At 45.0% G+C, this 13,034-nt stretch overlaps 2 protein-coding genes across 2 annotated transcripts; one reads left to right on the top strand and one right to left on the bottom strand.

Annotated features, from left to right (window-relative positions):
- On the top strand, nucleotides 1–11,156 carry LOC108033639 (myosin-VIIa). Its single transcript, XM_017108057.3, has 10 exons — nucleotides 1–200; nucleotides 1,915–2,178; nucleotides 2,240–3,361; nucleotides 3,418–3,933; nucleotides 4,024–5,052; nucleotides 7,227–7,436; nucleotides 7,493–7,791; nucleotides 7,849–9,384; nucleotides 9,441–9,564; nucleotides 9,858–11,156. The coding sequence occupies exons 1-10, from the start codon at nucleotides 177–179 to the stop codon at nucleotides 11,106–11,108; spliced, it is 6,375 nt and encodes a 2,124-aa protein (XP_016963546.1). The 5' UTR covers nucleotides 1–176; the 3' UTR covers nucleotides 11,109–11,156.
- Nucleotides 11,067–12,746, bottom strand: LOC108033641 (zinc carboxypeptidase). The gene is made up of 5 exons (XM_017108074.3): nucleotides 12,576–12,746; nucleotides 12,379–12,515; nucleotides 11,868–12,252; nucleotides 11,402–11,789; nucleotides 11,067–11,335 (listed from the first exon to the last, which is right to left on the bottom strand). Exons 1-5 carry the CDS (start codon nucleotides 12,738–12,740, stop codon nucleotides 11,142–11,144), a joined length of 1,269 nt encoding a protein of 422 aa, XP_016963563.1. The 5' UTR covers nucleotides 12,741–12,746; the 3' UTR covers nucleotides 11,067–11,141.
- Between the last annotated feature and the right edge of the window lie 288 nt (nucleotides 12,747–13,034).

The raw sequence follows: 13,034 nt of genomic DNA, 5'->3' as shown, positions 1-13,034 counted from the left end.
GTTTGCGAGACTCCGAACCGAACAGAACTACAGAAAAACCTCGATTAAAAACGGCTGTGGCAACAGAACCGAAAGAAATCTTTGGCAAATATTTGCCAATTAAGATCCGTCGACGGCGCGTGTGTCTGTGTGAAGTGGGGGTGAAGTGAAATTGGCCGGGCCAAATAAAAGCAGCCATGTCCGAATTCGTGCGGCAACATGTAAGTGGGAATAGGATTGCTGTACTCCTCCATATATATATACGTCTACCCATTTAAAGTTACTTCCTGGTTGTCGTGGCAGTTTTTCCCATCAGGTCGCTCTGGTTATCAGAAAATTACTATGATAACCGAATCGTTTTATCACATTCCTTTGGCAGTGCTCTGCCTTATACCCATCATGGGGCTAATTTTAATTTTAAGTTTCCCTCCTTATCACCTACAGTCGCCTACACGTGTGTTAATTGGAATGTAGTAATGCCTGTGATTATGGGCATAAAGTATTTACGAGCAGGTAGCTCAAAAGCAGATTGTGTCCGCCTCAAAGTGTCTCGAAAGTGTCCGAACTTAATTTGCCAAAAACAACCTAAAAAGTCTTTATAAGTTGCGGATACTTCCTCTCAGAGCAAATGCCTTATCAAGTACTAAGCAAATTATCGATTGAGTTTGGTCAGCACTGGAAAAGAGATAGGAAAAAGCCCAATAAATGGTATTGGCGTATTGTAAATCCAGTGTTTATAATGGAATCCATTGTCCTCGATTAAATCTGTCTTATCTTTTTGTTTTTGTTTGTATGTCCTAATTCTTCCAAGAATAAGTATAATACAACCATTAGCACACTAATGGCTAAAATATTTCTGATTAGTGGCAGTCATGACTCATAGTTTGTGATGATGATCTCATGGTCGGTCTCCCCGTTTACCGATCGGTATTTATGGAAAAAGAAATGGTTTATAATTTATGGTTTATAGAGACCCCTGTTTTATTGCAGCTGTTTATGTCACATTTTTGCTAATAGATGACATCAGCTGAAAGAAAGAAAATTGGTTTATAATCTTATCTTAGTTTAGATATGCAAGGTCGTTGTAGATCGATATCTAAAAAAAATAAAGTATTTATTGATTTTGAATTTAGATCCCCAAGACCTTTACCCTTTTTTTTGCCATTGTCACCTGTTCGACTGCCGTGTCATTTAGAATTCCTGTGTTTCCAAATACCGATAAGACTTTTGTATATCGGCATTCCGCCGATAAGATAATGTCTGGCAACAACTACAATTATTTGCCCAACCTGGCTACCGTTTGTTTTTATTGCCTGTATTTAATTTGCCTATTTCTAAAAACGATTTATATAAAGCAGACAAAGAAAACTGTACTCGCAATAAAATAATAATTTGTTCACTTCAATGTTCCCCGGGGTGTGGCAGAACCATTAGACCTTATAAATATCTTGTGATATTTAGGGGGTCCCATACGTAAATTATTTTACAACGATATTGATTCTGGCTGATTTCTTATCGCGTTTATAAAATTAATTATTTTTAGAGCCGTAGCCGATATCAGAGGAAGTGAGATAACTGATACTTTCTAAATTGTTGGAATTAAAGATTTAATTCTAATTACCTAAAAGTTCGTTGATCTCGGCTTCGTTAAAAAAGATAAGATTTTATAAGCTTTTAAGACCCTTTCGTTGGTTTTCCTTTATGAAGTCTACTCCCAAATTTATTAACTCACCGTGTTAAATTATTGCTGCACTCCTGTGTAATGAGTTCTTATCAGTACTTACATAGAAGATATGACCCACTACCAGTGTCCAATAAAAAGTTGTTGGAGGTCACTTTTTTTTTGGTTTTGAGTGGCTATGATTGCGTAGATAATCCCATGATGCCTTGACTCTAATCTCTGTTATATGATGTTTTTTTTTTCTTTTTATACAGGGCGAGTATGTGTGGGTGAAACCGCAGAATACAACCAGTGATTTTGCCGTGCCATTTGGGGCTCGAATTGTGCGAACGGAGAAAACGCAGACCCTAGTCTGCGATGATCGGAACAAGCAGTTCTGGGTGCCAGCAGGAGATGTCCTGAAGGCCATGCATATTACCTCCCAGGAGGATGTGGAGGACATGATCACATTGGGAGACTTGCAGGAGTATACCATACTGAGGAACCTGCAGAATCGCTATGCCAAGCAGCTAATTTATGTGAGCTTTATTTACTTAAATCTTTAGCCTATTCATCCTGAAGGAGAACCTAAATTTTCAGACGTACACTGGCTCCATGTTGGTGGCCATCAATCCCTACCAGATTCTGCCCATCTACACGAATCGCGAGATCCAGCTGTACAGGAATAAATCGCTAGCGGAACTACCTCCTCACATTTTCGCCATTAGCGACAATGCCTTTCAAAGACTGCAGAGACTCAAGGAGAATCAGTGTGTGGTTATTAGTGGAGAATCGGGTGCCGGGAAGACGGAGAGCACCAAATTGATACTACAGTACCTGGCCGCCATTAGTGGTAAGCACTCCTGGATCGAGCAGCAAATTATAGAGGCCAATCCAATTATGGAGGCCTTTGGAAATGCAAAAACCGTGCGGAATGACAACTCCTCGAGATTCGGAAAGTACATTGAGATTAGATTCACGCCAGAGGGTGCCATTCAGGGGGCGAGAATCCAGCAGTATCTTCTGGAGAAATCACGAATCGTTTTCCAGAGTCGGGATGAACGCAACTACCACATTTTTTACTGCATGCTGGCGGGACTTTCGGGCCCAGAGAGAGAGCGTCTCAAGCTGCAGGAGCAATCCCCCAGTCAATACCATTACTTGGCCCAAGGAGGATGCTTCACCTTGCCCGGAAAGGGAGATGCCAAGGATTTTGCCGATATTCGGGCGGCCATGAAGGTTCTTTCGTTCAAGCCCGAGGAAGTGTGGAGCATTCTAAGCCTATTGGCTGCCATCTTGCACCTGGGTAACCTGAGGTTCACGGCCACGGAGGTGGCCAACTTGGAAGCAGCGGAAATAGATGACGCACCAAACCTACAGAGAGTGGCTCAATTACTGGGAGTACCCATTTCCCGCCTAAACGCTGCTCTCACCCAAAGAACGATCTTTGTGCATGGTGAGCATGTGACCACCAGTTTGTCCAAAGAAGCCGCCATCGAAGGGCGTGATGCCTTCGTGAAATCCCTTTACGATGGAATTTTTGTGCGTATTGTGCGCAGGATCAATGACACGATAAACAAGCAGGTAGATCGGCCCATGAATAGCATAGGAGTTCTGGATATCTTCGGCTTCGAGAACTTTGACAATAACAGCTTTGAGCAACTGTGCATCAACTATGCCAATGAGAACCTTCAGCAGTTCTTCGTGGGACACATCTTCAAGGTGGGAAAATGAAATTAATACTTCCTTTACACTTTCTAAACCAATTTCTCCCACAGATGGAGCAGGATGAGTACCAGAACGAGCACATCAACTGGCAGCACATTGAGTTCCAGGACAACCAGCAAATCCTGGATCTAATCGGCATGAAACCCATGAACTTAATGTCTCTGATTGACGAAGAGTCCAAGTTTCCCAAGGGCACTGATCAAACTCTGCTCGAGAAGCTCCACGTGCAACATGGTAATAGATCAATTTACGTAAAGGGAAAAACCACCCAGACATCGCTTTTTGGAATCCGTCACTATGCCGGCGTGGTAATGTACAATCCCTTGGGTTTCCTCGAGAAGAATCGCGATTCATTCAGCGGTGATCTGAGGTCTTTGGTCCAGCGATCTGCCAATAAGTATCTGGTGGACATCTTCCCCCAGGAAATGCCCATGGATACGGCCAAGAAGCAGCCCACTTTGTGCGTTAAATTCAGAAACTCTCTGGACATGCTGATGCGCACTTTGTCGCAGGCTCATCCCTACTTTATAAGATGCATCAAACCAAATGAATACAAGGAGCCAAAGGTGAGTTAAATAGATTAGAAAACGAAACAAACTAAAATATCTAAACGAAAACTATTTATTATAAATCTAAAATATTTTCTTCCTCCCCAGAACTTTGATAAGGAGCTGTGTGTGCGGCAGTTGCGCTACTCGGGTATGATGGAAACCGCACGCATTCGCAGGGCGGGCTACCCGATCCGCCACGCCTACCGGGCCTTTGTGGAGCGATACCACCTACTCGTGCCGCCTGTGGGACCTCTGGAAAAGTGTGACTGCCGAAAGATAGCGCGAGAGATCTGCGAGGTGGCTCTATCCGCGGATTCCGATCGCCAGTACGGAAAAACCAAGCTTTTCCTGAGGGACGAGGATGATGCCACTCTAGAATTGCAGCGATCGCAACTGATGCTCAAGAGCATTGTGACCATTCAGCGGGGAATCAGGAGGGTTCTTTTCCGACGCTACATGAAGAGATACCGCGAGGCGATCATCACTGTTCAGAGGTATTGGCGTGGTCGCCTGCAGCGTCGTAAGTACCAGATAATGCGGCAGGGATTCCATCGTCTGGGAGCATGTATAGCCGCTCAGCAGTTGACCACCAAGTTCACGATGGTCAGATGTCGCACTATAAAGCTCCAGGCTTTGTGTCGGGGCTATCTGGTACGCAAGGACTTCCAGCAGAAGTTGTTGGAGAGGCGAAAGCAGCAGCAGCTTAAGAAGGAGGAGCTACGCAAGCTGGCCAAGATTAAGGAGGCCGAGGAGTTGCTGCGGCTGAAGCAACTTAAGGAGCAGAAGGAACAGAAGGAGAAGGAGCAAAGGGAGCTGGAGGAGAAACGGTTGAAGGAGGAGCAGAGGCTCAAGGCGGAGGCAGCCACCCGGAATGCCCTGGCCATGGCTGCAGTGCAGCAACCCAAGAGAACTAGGTCCCTGAAGCAAGAGGCTCCTAAAGCTCCCACCCTTCAGGCCCGTATGTCGCTGCCACCACCGCCCACCACCCTGATCGCAGTAGCCCCAATGGCCACCCGACCCGCCAGTGTCACCACGCGAATAAACACCATACCTGAGAGTCCCGGAACCATCGATGTGGAGTCCTCCAAACAAATGGTGGACGACGTGTTCCGGTTCCTCAATGACGAACCCGATGTGAGTGGTCCTCTGGGGCCGAATGTCAAAGAGAAGTCTATGATGTTCGAGCAGGCGCTGCGCCTGCGCAAAGATGTGCCTACCAAGCTCCTGTCCCGCCCGGTGAACTACTATGAGGCGGCGCCTCGTAAGATTGTCAACCAGACCCGTCTCTAGTAGGGAATCAGGCTGGGACTGGAGCAGACCCGAACAAACTAGACACTTGAAGCTTCGGCTGATATTAGGAGCGCTGGTGCTGCAGAATAAACACTCTGGATAGTAGTCCTGATCAGTAGGATTGGCTCTTAGGGGAATGGGAAAAAAACGAAAAAAGCTTGGAGTATCAAATAAGTCTTTATCAGATAAAAAGCTTTTCTGGAATGTGTAATATCATTTACGACATTGTAAATAAACATTTTTTTATATTCTCATAAGTCAGGTAAAAGTTCCAATAATATCCTAAAATTTCTTATATTTACCCTTTCATTATATGATGAGTATGGATTTAAAAATACAACTATTGTGTTATTGGGTTTTCATGTCCCTATCAACACATAATATTAATATAGTATACGTAGCTTTTTGGTTCCTAATGGTTTTGTTAGTTTAAAGATGAATACCAACCTACTGATCGGAAGGACTGGCAAGGTACTTATTGTAGTACAACGCCTCACATAAGCTTCGGCTTCAAAATGGAGCAGTTCTGTTGAATTTGGAACACCCAAAGTTATATTCATTTTAATGTACAAATCTAATACATAAGTGCAGTAAATATCAGCTTGTATATACAAACATTTGCTTGTGATTGCTTTTTGTTACATTTTCCTTACTTTTAAATATATTATATCTAAAAACTCTGTAAATAAAACCCCCTAAGGTATCTGTAGATATAAATGCGCAATTTGTTCGTGTGTTTACTCGTCTGCGATGGTTGTGGTTCCATGGTTTTGGGGTCGTGTTGAAGTCCTCGATCCAGCTTTTGTGCTTTGTGTCCAAGTCCAGTGAGCGTCCCCACATCACATCCGCACTTTGGGCTTGCATTTCACCATTACGATCCGAAAGCAACTGAATGAATTTGAGTCATCAGAACCTACTTTTTGAAATTTGGACCATGGACATGAGTTGTCCAAGTGGCTTACAAGGGCATTTGAGCGTTATCTGTTAGAAAATTAATTTACTTTTCATTCAAGAGATACGACACAAGAGATTTGACTGTTTTATAGGTATATGTCATATCTATTTATTAAAAAAGAACTTATTGGAAATTCGGGAAGCTTCTACGTTTCGCAAAAAAAAGCAATATATTTTTAAACTTTAAATCAACTTTTAATTTAATTTTGCTTTGTCATCAAAGACCTTCATCCATTTTAAGTACTTCGAACTTTGGATTACAAGCCTTAACTTTTATGGTTTTACATATTAAATACTTATTCGCTGCTTTTATGTTATAAGCTCATAGCTTTTTTGAGACGTCCACTGGGATTGTTTATTTTTTTATTGAACAGTTTTATAAGTACATTAAATGAGATTATCAGGAAGTTAATTTATGAGCCAATTTCCTTACCTTTTTCCAACATTTCTTAAATACCTCCTACCTGTCTTGACCTGGCAGAAAATTAATTTTCGTATTTAATCTGCGCACACTTCAATAAAACACACCCCACCAAAAGAAATTAATTTTATTAATTAAAGTTAAAAAATTCCTTAGTCCACTGGCACACCATTTCTTAGAACGCAGATCCATGTCGTGTCGTCTTTAGTCAGCAACTAAATTGGGGCAAAACAAATTTCCGAAGGGAGACCCGAGTTTTTCTTGAAGCGTGGCCAATACCTTTCGCTATCAGGTGGCGGCAGAAGTTTAAAACAAATACCAAATGATAAATGAAATAAAACGGGATCGTAAATAATCGCCGCCGTCCTTATCGCGGGGGCATATCTTCGGGTGCAGCATACCCGTACCAGTCGCAGAGCCCTCGCCTACCAGTAAATATTTATAAAAGCTTACGCGTAGAGCACCTCCCGATAAGTGGCACTCAGATTACAGGTGTCGAAATAATTAATACGGCTGAATTATAAACTGAGTGCTAGCACACAGTATAAGAGAGTGAGACTAGGGAGAGTGAAACAAATTTGAATGGGGGTTTCGAATTTTGTTGACCCTATGAATAAACCCAATATTAATAATTCCATTTCAGGCTGCCTTGAGGAAACTCAATAACATTTCTTCTGGCGACACCATTCGCTTGCCTAAGCCAGTACCAAATAATATCGACACCTCTGACTTTAGTTACTTGAAATATGCGGCGACTTACTTCTGCGGTGGGGCCACGGCCCAGCACGAAAGAAATCCCCTGAAGAAGTCCCTATTGAAGCATGAGCTTCCGGTGGATGAGATGGCCTCCAAGGTGAGTTGTTGAATATAAGTATTTCAGATACAGAAGATAATTCAATATTTTTTTAGGCCATTTGGTTGACTATTCTCCGTTTTATGGGCGATATGATGGATACCCCTACGTTGGCTTCTTTTCGTTCCTACGATAATGAAAATCTTATGAGTGACTTGTCGAGCCTCCTGAATACTTCTGGTTCTTACAAGCCTCGTTTATTTGTGCGTCAAGCCCAAAGACGCTCTCTGAAGATTGTGGGAAAAAGCCAGAAGGAAGCTGAGGAATTCTACTATCACTGGCTAAGCATTCCCAGTAGTCACCTAGACAAACTGCATTTTATTATAGGGCATGGAATACTTAAGGAGAACTTGAGGTGGTATATCATTTTTCTATCTGAAACAGTCTGAAACTTGTAAATTCTTCCATGCAGAGATGAAATCCTGGCCCAGATCTGCAAGCAGCTTTATCTTAACCCTAGTAGGAGCTCCTATTCCCGTGGATGGTTGCTACTTTCACTTTGCCTGAGCTGTTTCCCACCCAGCGGCGAGTTTGAGCCGCATCTGCGTAGTTTTATGAAGCAGGGAACTGCCCAACTGCAGGCCACTCCCTCCCTGCAGCGCTTGGAGCGAACTCTGGTGAATGGACCCCGCTGTCAGCCACCATCCCTGTTCGAACTTCAAGCCATCCGAGGTCGTCAGCCCCTCAAGTTGGACATTCACCTGATGGACGGTCATCAGAGGAGATTACAGGTGGATGCGGCCAGTACGGCTCGAGAGGCAGTGCATCAACTGTGTGAGGGTTTGGGACTAACCGATACCTTTGGGTTTGGACTGGTTATGTCACTAAATGGAAAGCTAATGCCACTAGGAGCTGGTCAGGAGCATATACTAGATGCCGTTTCGGAGTGTGAACAACGTCAGTTGGATGCCCCATGGAAGCTCTACCTCCGAAAGGAAATGTTTGCCACCTGGTACGATCCAGCGGTGGATCCTAAGGCCACTCAGCTCATCTACAAGCAAATCCTGAACGGCTTGAAGTGCGGAGAGTATCGCTGTCGTTCTGAGAAGGACATAGCAATGGTGTGCGCCCTGGCCTGCTTTATAGAACACGGACCCGGGGAGATTCTTCGGCTGAAACCCTCGGAGATAACTGCATTTGTGCCAAGCGATCTCCTAGCTCCCGGTGAGCGAGCTGTTGAGAACTGGAGTCGCCTTATAGCAGCCACATATGAGAAGAGCTCATATGTAAGGGAGGAACAGAAGGACCTGATTTTGGAGGCTCAGAAGAGGGCCAAGGAGGATATCTGCCTGTTTGCCCACCTTTCTTGGCCCATGAGACACTCTCGACTGTTTGAAGTGGTTCGCAAGGAGGGACCAAAACTCCAGAGTGACGAACTGATGCTGGGCATCAATTCGACCGGACTTTTTCTTATAGACGAAACCGAACAGGTGCTGGCCTCCTGCAGTTTCGGCGAGCTGCTAAAAGTTACTTTGGAAACTAGTGATGAACTGCATGTAATGACCTTCCAACACGTCGATTTTGTGCTCCAGTGCAGCACAGCAAAGGATGCCAACGAGGTGATAAACTACATGCTGGATAATCTCCGCCAGCGTTCGAGCTATGGAGTGGCTCTTGATCAGGTCGCAGAGACAGATCAAGAGGATTTCCTGGTACTTTCCCCAGGGGACCTCATTGAGTTCGAGGCTGGTGTAACAGGTGCTCAATTATTGAATGGCAATCCCCAAAACTGCTTTAGGGGTTGTGTCAACGGACATTGGGGTCAGTTTGCTGCTGGCAATGTCCGCGTTTTGGCCACCCTCACCAAACCCAGCGAAAAGCTGCATGACATTTTAAAGGAGGGCCGATTCGAAGAACCACCGAAACCAATACCAAGAGTCACTCACTCCCGACGTCGTCAACACAATATCTCTCAGCTGGCTGAGACACAATTCAGGGAGCCATTAGAGTAAGGGAAAATAAGTTGGGAGGTTTCAGTATGCTTTAATGTTTATTTTCTTTTAGCTCCGATAAGGCTTCCCTCTCAAAGTTTTCGCCTGAGCCACTGAAGGCTCCTCTGCTTAAAGCTGTAGTCAAGGTGCCGCCACTTTTCCAACAAGCTTTGGTTATTCATCATCACATTCTTAAGGTGAGATTTAAAAGGAAGTTGTGAATTATGAATGTCATGTTAACTAATTAAGTTTCTTCATCGTCAGGTTAGGATTTGTATTACTAGAAATTTAAAACTGCATTCAATGCACTGATAACATACTGCAAAACGTTTTTTGTTCGTTAAGTTCACTTCATATTGAGAAAATGAATCCGTCTTTTCGAATAAATTAACTTAATGTTTACTTTGTCTGACAAATAAGAAATCTTAACATGACATAAAAGTATCGAGCCTTAATTGTATCTATTAATCAACATTTTCCATTCGTATAGTACATGGGCGACATTGCAAGGAGCAATCTGCCGGTTAACACGGACCTCATCTTCCAGCCCGCCCTGCAGCATCCCCTACTCTGTGACGAACTCTACTGCCAGCTGATGAAGCAGCTGAGCGATAATCCATCTATTAAAAGCGAGAAGCGGGGCTGGGACCTGCTTTACTTAGCCACCGGCTTGGTGGCTCCCAGTGTCCTGATTATGAGGGAGCTGATCATCCTGCTGCGCATGCGAGCAGATGCCCTCGCAGATGCCTGTCTCAAGCGGTTGAAGAGATCCCTGGCCCAGGGACAACGCAAACAGGCTCCCCATCTCATCGAGGTCGAGGGCATTCAGCAGCGCTGCCTGCACATCTACCACAAGATATATTTTCCCGATGATACAGTGGAGGCCTTCGAGATCGAATCACACACCCGGGGAGCAGAGCTCATTGAGGACATAGCCCATCGATTGGAGCTGAAGTCCTCTGTGGGCTATAGTATTTTTTTGAAGACAGGCGACAGAGTTTATGCCATGCCGGAGGAGGACTTTGTATTTGATTTCATCACCAAACTAATATACTGGCTGAGGCAGCAGAAGACCGTACGCTCCATCTCCGACGGCCACTACCAGCTGCACTTTATGAGGAAGCTGTGGCTCAACAATCTTCCAGGGGAGGACCCGAATGGAGACGTGATCTTCAGCTATCCCCAAGAGTTGCACAAGTACTTGAAGGGCTACTATCCCATCGACTGCGAGCAGGCCTCGCATCTCGCCGGTCTTGTGTACAGTGCGGATCATGAGGTTAGCCTGCAGAGGCTGCCGGAAGTGCTGCCACGTTTGGTGCCCGAGGATTTGATACCGCTTCAAACGGTGGCTGAGTGGAGGCAGCAAATCCTGCCAAAGCTACATCAAGACCATTTGACCGAGGATGACGCCAAGCTTCTATTCCTTCAGGAGCTCTCGCGTTTCTCTTGTTTCGGTTCCACTTTCTTTGTGGTGAAGCAACAGAACGACGATTCCCTCCCAGAAACGTTGTTGGTCGCCATCAACAGCTCAGGATTTCATCTGTTGGATCTGCAAACCAAAGAGATCCTTCGCAGCTACGAGTACTCCCAGCTGGGCATTTGGAGCTCGGGCAAAAACCACTTCCACATCCGGTTCGGGAACATGATCGGAGCCTCGAAGCTGCTGTGCAGCACGACCCAAGGTTACAAAATGGACGACTTGCTGGCCTCATACGTGAGGTATTTTAATGAACATCAGTAGGCGACCTGCTCGTTACCAAAATAAAACGTGTTCCTACAAGTATCCCAACTCCTTGGTCTTTTCAATCAAAGCCAGCATTCCAACCATCAGCTCCTCACAGTTAGGTATGATCTGAACGGGGGGCAGGATGAATCCATAGCGTCCCTTGTCTCGATACTCGATTGTGTAGCCAATCTGCACGCCCAGTTCGTTGAACACCCAGTCCACTGAGGTGCCAGTGGCCACATCTACATAAAATAGGAAGTGATCAAATGATAACCTTATTATGATATACATTATTAGTATATACATACATAGCACATCTGCCGTGGATCCATATTGATAGACAGTGCCGTAAGGCAGTGCTTCGATGGCATCGGCAAACTCCTTGCCAATGGCCAGAATATCGGCATAGTTCTCGGGGAACTCGGCTTTGGTATGTCCGTAGGGGGAAAGAAGGTATTGTCCATATGAGTGGAAGGATATGTACACACTGATTTGATCCTTGTTGTTGGTGAGGTACTCAGCCAGCGCCTTGGCTTCTGGCTCAGATAAGGGCGTATCCCCAGCAAAAGTCTCGCTGCAGGGATTCGAAGATGCTCCTTCGTTCTCCAGCCAATGGGAGTCGAAGTTCCGGTTGGCATCAGCTCCTATGCAGGCGTTGGTGGCATGTGGCTGACGTGTCTTGCGCCACATACGATCCTATAGTTGGTTAGAATTAAATTTTAAAACTGGAAAACTGTTTCGAACAATCAATACTCATAGTGGTCACCCACCCACCTTCTTGTGCGAGTACTCAAACCCATCCACGTTAAAGACGGGTATTATGTGCCAGTCATAGTTGTCGGCCAGATTCCGGACATCGGCGTCTTCTGAGGTCAAGAGCTGATTGATGAACCACGTGGCACTGGCCGAAGTAATCCACTCTCTGGCGTGGATGTTGGACTCGATGAAGATGACTGGATTGCCGGCCTTATGGGAGATCTTGATGCCACGAATGGTGCGCCCCTCGTAGGACTTGCCCACAATGAACTCCTCGGTCACCGAGGGATACGCTGCCAGAATTCCGTCCAGCCAGGCCTCAATCTCCTCCAGCTCATAATACTTCGTCCAGCCAAAGGTGGCGCTATCTGCAGTAGCGGTGACTTGCTCCTCGTCGATACGCCTGAATCGGAATCCGATCGTTATTTTTATGGCCGCCAATGAGCACGCACTAATAGTTAGCTAATCGAGCGATCTTATCGTCTCGAGTGGCTTTAACCCTCAGGGTGTGACACATTCCTCTACTTACTCTTGGACGTTTTCGATCATAAGCTCACTGGTGATGTTATTGAACTTTAGAAGCTCCTGGAAGTGCTTCAGCTCCCCAGGACTAACCATTACATCCATTTGTCTGGAGCGTTCGTCATACTCCTTCCAGACATTGTACTAAGCGCAGACAGGTAGAGTTAATAATATCCTCTCTTAAGGGCCTCTAAGAAGTCTTACCTTCTTTGTCAGCTGGCTTATTTTTTCGATAGCCGCTAACTGAAACTTATTTTGAATTGTCAACTTGTATACCCTAAAGTTATCATAACGCTCCTTAGGAGAGTCCTTAAGGATTCCAGCACTTGTAAAAGCCACAAGCGTGGCAAGCAACCAAAGCATACGCATTTTAAGCAACGACTGAAATGGCTTTAATTGGCCTATTACTATATTAACTCAACCCGGTGATTATCTGCAGCAATCTATATTGCTTTATGACTTATTGAATTTCCCAGCACTTAGTTCAGCTCAAGATAGCCCAACTCTTCACACTTATCTAACAGGGTCGCAATGCCAACCAATGCCTCCACTGCGTTTGATTGGATGAATCTAACCGACCAGTATCTGTAAACTTAATAGTGAACGATATCTCCAATCCTTGCTCGTTGTGGTCCCAATCGATGGTGGCTCTAACGGCCACTT

Source organism: Drosophila biarmipes, chromosome 2L, assembly GCF_025231255.1.
Source record: "Drosophila biarmipes strain raj3 chromosome 2L, RU_DBia_V1.1, whole genome shotgun sequence".
NCBI classification, from domain to species: Eukaryota; Metazoa; Arthropoda; class Insecta; order Diptera; family Drosophilidae; genus Drosophila; species Drosophila biarmipes.
Note: the sequence above shows the minus strand (reverse complement) of the source record. Positions and strands in the feature narration are given on the sequence as shown.